This window comes from Ovis aries, chromosome X (genome assembly GCF_016772045.2).
Source record: "Ovis aries strain OAR_USU_Benz2616 breed Rambouillet chromosome X, ARS-UI_Ramb_v3.0, whole genome shotgun sequence".
NCBI classification, from domain to species: domain Eukaryota; kingdom Metazoa; phylum Chordata; class Mammalia; order Artiodactyla; family Bovidae; genus Ovis; species Ovis aries.
In genome coordinates this window covers 132567137-132575853 of record NC_056080.1, presented here as the reverse complement: position 1 = coordinate 132575853, position 8717 = coordinate 132567137, and the positions used below count along the sequence as shown (strand labels likewise).

At 38.7% G+C, this 8717-nt stretch overlaps 1 protein-coding gene across 5 annotated transcripts in view; it reads right to left on the bottom strand.

Annotated features, from left to right (window-relative positions):
• The window catches only part of CSTF2 (cleavage stimulation factor subunit 2), a 31533-nt gene that overhangs the window by 3841 nt on the left and 18975 nt on the right, over window positions 1-8717 (bottom strand). For 3 of the 5 annotated variants that reach the window (XM_004022476.6, XM_004022475.6, XM_012107683.5), the window contains 2 exons: window positions 2108-2218; window positions 1247-1371 (listed from right to left, as the gene is read on the bottom strand). In XM_004022476.6, the coding sequence (XP_004022525.1) occupies window positions 1249-1371; window positions 2108-2218 (234 nt within the window). In that variant the 3' untranslated portion in view covers window positions 1247-1248. Of the gene's footprint in view, window positions 1-1246; window positions 1372-2106; window positions 2219-3757; window positions 3865-8717 lie in introns of those variants that run through there. The other 2 variants (XR_009598863.1, XR_009598864.1) reach the window with 1 other exon arrangement.

The following is an 8717-nucleotide window of genomic DNA, read 5'->3' as shown; positions in this document are numbered from 1 at the left end:
AAAACAATTTTCTCACATTCTAGGGGATACCTTTTCTGGCATAAATAGATCAGAAAAAGTAAGAGAGGACTAGTTTTTAAAAATCTATTCCTCTAACTCTAATAGGCAGTCTACACTTTCACTAAAGAAAATAGAATGCCTTGGGTATCTGGACTAAAATATCTAGTTGCACTGTAAGTCTGGTGCCATCCATCTATGACAGCTTCCCATTAAAGTTCAGTCAAGTTAATGTCTAGATACAGATATAATGCATACTTACAGTTTAAAAGTTTTAACAATATTACAAATATGGATTAAAATACAATATATTTAGTAAAGACTGCTAGTTAGTGTAAATGAGACCACTGTTAAATGATATACGGACAGAAATTATTACAAAGAGGGAATAAAAAGCAGAAATTCAAAATGTGAAATTCCAACTGATATTGGGACAATGTAAATTTTAAACGGATTTTAAAAAGCAAAATTGTTTGTGAAATACAAGATGTTGGGGAAAAATTTTTTTTAAAAACCCTGTACATGTAATCAGGTTAGGTCACATGATTATGTTCCTTTCTAGCTGACTGAAGAGCAAGGAAACTAAGGGCAGTAGTGTACAGCAACCTCCAAAATGTACAGGGACTGATGGTGATGGTGGACATTCACTACCTTAAATTATGTGCTGTAACAGTTTAACCTCAAAATATTCAATGTAAAATAAATACTTGAAACTAAAATGTTTACATATTTTATTGAAATGGTTTGTATTTTCATTTTGATGGGAGAGTTGAGAATAAAATAACAACTGATTCTGGAAGAATACATACCAAACTATAGTTAGCAGTTATGTCTTTGGAATGAGACTGAGAAACCAGAGCTTTTACCCTGAACTTTCTACATTTCTATATTCAATTAATTTGGTTAATCATATTTTGATTTGATTTGGTTAATTTTGATTTGACTTTGGTTAATTTTTATTTGATTTTGATTGATTTGGTTAATCATAATTTGATCATATGTCACTGTTGCCAATTTTAGGAAAAAAAGGTTAAATGAGATTACAATCAATTCAACAACTATCACCTTGCCTATCACCTTCCCCTACCATGACAGGGACTGAGTTATTGAAGAGTGAAGGGTCTAGTCAAGAGGGGTACAGGCCTCAGGTAGTCTTGAGATCAAGAGACTCTTGTTGGTTAAGCTTGAAAAGTACATACCCCAAATGCACCAGGAGCTTGTCTGACTCAGGCACAGTAAGTCTGCTCACCTTTAAGGAGCTCCAGTAGATTTCTGTATTTGTTCCTTTAAGATCAGGATACTCTGCCTCTGCTCAGGAGGCAGCATGGCAATCTGGTCTGCAGTTAGTTGAAGAACCTGCATAATCAAAGCAGCCTGTGCAGAGGAAAAAAAAACATAATGAGTTTTAACAATGGTGGCTAAAAAACTACCACCGGCTTCTGTCCAAGACGGAAGGATAGTTCACATACAGAAAACCAAAAAATAAAAAATAAAAAATAAATAAAAAATCAAACCAAACCAAAGAAAAAAACAAAACCAGCTGATGAGAAGAGGCAAAATGAAAAGCACAGGTACAATGCCTAAGATTAGAAGATTCAAAGCAGACACATTCATGAACCCCAAATTCTTACTGATGAAGATGATATTGGTAACCCCTGGGAAATCTACAGTTTTTAATCCTTTGAAAGAATTGAATCCTTTGAAAGGAGCTTTGAAAGTTGCTCCTTTTCACAAGTTTTGAGCTCCCTACAATGGTCAAATATAGAAACAGAAAGATATGCTTGTGGGGAATCTGCTATCATCTTTAGGGATAAGGTATAAAAGGGAGGAAGAAAGGGATTTGGATTTCCAGGTCAATCAGGCCTGCACACAAAATATCTATTGGCAGATGAGTCTGAAAAGTTAAGACAAGCTACCACTGATGTATAGCCATTTAAGAATTTTAGGACCTGGCCCACAGATTTTCAGGTAACAAGATCATAAAGAATTATAAGAGTATAAGCTTCATTTCCAAAGGGACTCTGAAGACCCAGGACCTCCACATGGTGACTATGAAAAGAGGACTCTAAAAGATTTGTGCAAATGGAGGCAGCTGGACAACATTACTTACCTTCTCATGGTCCTGTGGAGTGACTTGGTTCTGGCCAGGACTAAAGCCACCAGGCTGGCCTCCACCCTGAATGCTTGCTCCCTGCATGCCTGCTCCCTGCATGACTGGGACCTATGTGCACAGAGACAAAGAGAGATTTTTGGTACTTCTCATTTAGGTTACCAGAATCCAGTAATATTAACAACGTGAAAAAATAGGATCAGATTGTGGAGACGAGTAAAAAAGGCAAATAAATGACTCTGAAGATCAGTTCCTACTGTTAGCAACCGCAGAAGGCAGGGTTTAGCCAGAGATCAACTAGTAAGTTGATACATTTGCTTATGACAGCACCAGCATCATCAACAAATACCACAAAGCATAACTGCTTCTGCTGCTGCCAAGTCGCTTCAGTCATATGTGACTCTGTGCGACCCCACAGACAGCAGCCCACCAGGCTCCTCTGTCCCTGGGATTCTCCAGGTGAGAATACTGGAGTGGGGTGCCATTTCCTTCTCCAATGCATGCATGCATGCTAAGTCACTTCAGTCGTGTCCAACTCTGTGCGATCCCACAGATGGCAGTCCACCAGGCTCCTTGGTCCACAGGATTCTCTAGGCAAGAATACTGGAGTGGGTTGCCATTTCCTTCTCCACAAAGCACAACTGGATACTATTAAATCAAGCAAAATTCAGCCATATAAGCACAGGGAAAACTGACAGCATCTGAGAAACTATCGCTCAGCAGAAACAGAAATGAAAGCTGACATATTGTAGAATAACATATGCTGGCCCATTGGGGAGCTACATTCACAGGGATACTGCCTACCTCTAATTCAATCAAACACGGTTCGTCCCAAAGGGCCCTATCCCATAAGTAAGGCAGAAATGATCATAATGGCAGGGGCAGAAAGGAGACGGGAAGGTCTCTGGGGAAACGACTATTATTAGCCCAACATTTGTTTTTTTGTAACTTCCCTCAGAGAATACACAGCAGATGCTTTCTGCTAAATACAGACTAAGAAACATGATTGACCTGAGTTAACCAAGTGCAATTATATCATTCTTACTGGTATATAAGATCTTCAATGGGTTCAATCTTTTGGAAAACAAACAGAACCCAAGGAAAAGGCCTCAGAGCACCTAGAATACTTGTTAAAAGGTCCCTATGCTGGAATTATGTTCACACTCAAAGCATTCACCCAGAGCTTAGGTGGTGGTTGTTGATCAGCTGCTAAGTCGTCTCTTTGTAACTCTGTGAACGCATGACCTGCAGCATGGCAGGCTTCGCTGTCCTTCACTATCTCCTGGAGTTTGCTCAAAGTCATGTCCATTGAGTCAGTGATTCTACCTAACCATCTCATCCTCTGCCGCCCCTTTTCCTCTTGTCCTCAATCTTTCCTGTCATCAGGGTTTTTTCCAATGAATTGGCTGTTTGCAACCAGGTGGCTAAAGAATTGGAACTTCAGCTTCAGCATAAGTCCTTCTAATGAATATTCAGGGTTGATTTCCTTGAGGACTAACTGGTTTGATCTCTGCTGTCCAAAGGATACTCAACAGTCTTCTTGAGCACAACTCAAAAGCATCAATTTTTCAGTGCCCAGCCTTTTTTATGGCCCAACTCTCACGTCCATACATGATTACTAGAAAAAACCATAGATTTGACTATACGGACCTTTGCTGGCAAAGTGATGTCTCTGCTTTTTAATATGCTGTCTAGGTCTGTCATAGCTTTTCTTCCAAGGAGCAAGCGTCTTTTAATTTCATGGCTGCAGTCACCATCTGCAGTGATTTTGGAGACAAGAAAATAAAGTCTGATACTGTTTCCACTGTTTCCCCATCTATTTGCCATTAAGTGATGGCAGTGGATGCCATGATCTTGGTTTTTTTAATGTTGAGTTTTAAGCCAGCTTTTTCACTCTCCTCTTTCAACCTCATCAAGAGGCTCTTTAGTTCCTTTTCACTTTCTGCCATTAGAGTGGTATCAGCCGCATATGTGAGGTTACTGATATTTCTCCTGGTAATCTTGATTCCAGCTTGTGCTTCATCAAGCCTGGCATTTCACATGATGTAACCTGCATAAATGGTTGTCTGAGGAGGCCTTACAAATAGCTGTGAAAAGAAGAGAAGTGAAAAGCAAAGGAGAAAAGTAAAGATATAAGCATCTGAATGGAGAAGGCAATGGATGTGAGTTCCAAAGAATAGCAAGGAGAGATAAGAAAGCCTTCCTCAGTGATCAATGCAAAGAAATAGAGGAAAACAACAGAATGGGAAAGACTAGAGATCTCTTCAAGAAAATTAGAGATACCAAGGGACCATTTCATGCAAAGATGGGCTTGATAAAGGACAGAAATGGTATGGACCTAATAGAAGCAGAAGATTTTAATAAGAGGTGGCAAGAACACACAGAAGAACTGTACAAAAAAATCTTCATGACCCAGATAGTCATGATGGTGTGATCACCCACCTAGAGCCAGACATCCTGGAATGTGAAGTCAAGTGGGCCTTAGAAAGCATCACTCCAAACAAAGCTAGTGGAGGTGATGGAATTCCAGTTGAGCTATTTCAAATCCTGAAAGATGATGCTGTGAAAGTGCTGCACTCAATATGCCAGCAAATTGGGAAAACTCAGCAGTGGCCACAGGACTGGAAAAGGTCAGTTTTCATTCCAATTCCAAAGAAAGGCAATGCCAAAGAATGCTCAAACTATTGCACAATTGCAGTCATCTCACACACTAGTAAAGTAATGCTCAAAATTCTCCAAGCCAGGCTTTAGCAATACGTGAACTGTGAACTTCCTGATGTTCAAGCTGGTTTTAGAAAAGGCAGAGGAACCAGAGATCAAATTGCCAACATCTGCTGGATCATCAAAAAAGCAAGAGAGTTCCAGAAAAACATCTATTTCTGCTTTATTGACTATGCCAAAGCCTTTGCCTGTGTGGATCACAATAAAGTGTGGAAAATTCTGAAAGAGATGGGAATACAGACCACCTGACCTGCCTCTTGAGAAATCTGTATGCAGGTCAGGAAGCAAGTTAGAACTGGACATGGAAGAACAGACTGGTTCCAAATAGGAAAAGGAGTACATCAAGGTTGTATATTGTCACCCTGCTTATTTAACTTCTATGCAGAGTACATCATGAGAAACGCTGGGCTGGAATAAGCACAAGCTGGAATCAAGACTGCTGGGAGAAATATCAATGACCTCAGATATGCAGATGACACCATCCTTAAGGCAGAAAGTGAAGAAAAACTAAAGAGCCTCTTGATGAAGATGAAAGAGGAGAGTGACAAAGCTGGCTTAAAGCTCAACATTCAGAAAACTAAGATCATGGCATCTGGTCCCATCACTTCATGGGAAATAGATGGGGAAACAGTGGAAACAGTGTCAGACTTTATTTTGGGGGGCTCCAAAATTACTGCAGATGGTGACTGTAGCCACGAAATTAAAAGATGCTTACTCCTTGGAAGGAAAGTTATGACCCACCTAGATAGCATATTGAAAAGCAGAGATATTACTTTGCCAACAAAGGTCCGTCTAGTCAAGGCTATGGTTTTTCCAGTGGTCATGTATGGATGGGAAAGTTGGACTGTGAAGAAAGTTGAGTGCCAAAGAATTGATGCTTTTGAACTGTGGTGTTTGAGAAGACTCTTGAGAGTCTCTTGGACTGCAAGGAGATCTAACCAGTCCATCCTAAAGGAGATCAGTCCTGGGTGTTCTTTGGAAGGACTGATGCTAAAGCTGAAGCTCCAGTACTTTGGCCACCTCATGCAAAGAGTTTGACTCATTGGAAAAGACTCTGATGCTGGGAGGGATTGGGGGCAGGAGGAGAAGGGGATGACAGAGGATGAGACAGCTGGATGGCATCACCGACTCAATGGACATGAGTTAGAGTGAGCTCCGGGAGCTGGTGATGGACAAGGAGGCCTGGCGTGCTGTGATTCATGGGGCCGCAAAGAGTCGGACACGACTGAGTGACTGAACTGAACCCTGCATATAAGTAAATAAGCAGGGTGACAATAAATAGCTTTGACGTACTCCTTTCCCAATTCAGAACCAGTCTGTTGTTCCATGTCCGGTTCCAACTATTGCTTTTTGTCCTGCATACAGGTTTCTCGGGGACAGGTAAGGTGGTCTGGTATTCCCACCTCTAAGAATTTTCCAGTTTGTTGTGATCCACAGAGTCAAAGGCTTTAGCATAGTCAATGTAGCAAAAGTACATGTTTTTTTTTTAATTCCCTTGCTTTTTCTATAATCCAATGGATGTTGGCAATTTGATCTCTGCTCTTATTAAACACAAATTGTTAATATACATGTTACCTGCTTCCCCAGCAGATGAAAAGCAGCAAAGCATAAAAGAAATGTGGATAAACCATTAGGAGCAGATATCATAATAGCATTGTGAAGAACCAGGTGACAGTCTGACAGTGAAGGACACCAAAAAGCAAAGCAGGAAATAACTATGATTTCTATTATAGCATATATAATAATGAGTGGGTATATTTAATGATGACCTTGAGTAATCAAAAATGATCAAAATCATTTTTGCATCCTGTTTAAGAAAAGAAGAAAGCATAGTATATTTTATAAATGATTTTTCATTAAAATAGTTTAAAAACTTGGTTGAATAATTCTATTATCTGGAATATTCATGTGCATGCATTAACTCAGTTCCCAAAGACACTAGAGACATGAAGCATTAAAACAGCTTGGTACAGATTGCTAACATACTATCACTTTCAGTTCTTTATCAATACTGAATCCAGAGACCAGTCTGAACCTCAATGATCTGTTATGGACCTGAAATATCTATGAGAATAACATTTTTGAGGCTTCAGTCAATACTAATTTGAGGTACTGTAATGTATAACCATTTAATAATGGCCATTTAAAGTTTCTAAAGAACCTGTTCTAGGCAGACAAGTAATAATACAGGTAAGCATGAGTCTAGGTTTACTAAGACAGTCCGAGTTTATGCTTTTACCTCACAGTAATTACTGACAGCACCCTCAAATGTGTATCTGTATAGACAATAAGTTATATAATTACCTTAGTAATAAAAAGCCTTTATCAACAAGTTTCCAATTAGGTGGACAGAAGTTAATTTCAAAATTTGATTTAAAATTATGAATTAAGGATATACTATTAGGTTAAAAAACAAGGTGCAGAAAAGTGAAAGGAGGAAAAAATGAGAATGCATGTATATTCATATTGTAAAAATAGTATGTATTCTGATTTGCTAGAAAGATACATTATAATAAAATGTGGTTATCTACAAGAAATGGGGGTCATAGGGAGACAGGTAGAGGGAGGAAGGGAGGTCCTTACTGTCTATCTTTTATACATGAGTGAATGTATTTTATTTGTGTATAAGAAAACACATTGAACAATTTTTAAAAGTTTGAAGATAAAATTTTTTCTCTACCTCAAATCTAATTGGCTTTACAAAATCTACTGATGAAAACTATGACAAATTTAACATTGCAGAGTAACAAGTCCGAGTACTAGAAGATAAAGGACCAAGGAATTATTGACAAACAGTCTTCCAACCATTATTTTTGACATCCTTCTCAAAAGGCTTCTCAGTAGAATTATATAAGGACATCATGCAGTTATTTGTTACTTATCTCTCTACTAGAATGTAAGCTCTACAGGGGCAGGACTTTATTTTGCTCACTCTGCTCTATCCCCACTACCTATAGCTCTGTCTGATATACAGTAAGTGCTCAACAAATATTTGTTGAACGACTGAATGAAAGCATTAAAAACTCATTTTAATTATGAGGCTTACTGACCATAGAGGGCACAATAAAAATCAAGCCCCCAAACACATTTTTTAAAAAAGTACAACTAGAAAAACAGTAACCAAGTTTTTTCCTACACATACCAGAAAACAACATATTCACATTTCATATTAAAGAGGAGGGACAAATACACATATACACAATATACAATGTGCAGGCCACAGAGACGTAGCAGTATAGTAGGAAACAACATAGGTTCTGTTCCTTGCTCTACCACTTCTTAGTTTTGTGAATTTGGATAAGTCACCTGAATTCTTGGGTCTCAGTTTCCAAACCTATAAAATGAGAGAACTGGATGTCTGACATGTTCCATTCCACTCTGACCATACAGTTCTCTCTCATACACACATACACATGCATGCCTGAGAGGGAATAAAGCACAGAAACATATGGGAGAGAAAAGAGAAACACAAGTACATATAGGAAGGAGGAAGTCACACTGAAGAAATATGAAGGTGGAAGAGCTAGAGGCAAACATAAGTATTAGCAGAAAAAAAAAATAAGCAAACAAACTCACGGAGAAGATACATACGTACTACCTGAAGGGTAAAAAGGATGGAGATGACAACATATAGATAATCATAGCCCATCATAACACATAGCTGGAGAGCCAAATAAAGAGAAAGAAGAGAAAATTCAGTTGCACAGCTTTTAAGGTAAGCATTAGTAAACTGCCATTCATACTCCACTGTTCACTTTAGGCTATGTGATGAAAGTAAATTAAAACAGATTTCTGCAAACCTAAGATTAGCTAAATGACCACGAATAGCTCTTCATATGCTTGAATGCAGTAGTTCTTAGGGCTATACATTAGAATCATTTTGGGGAGG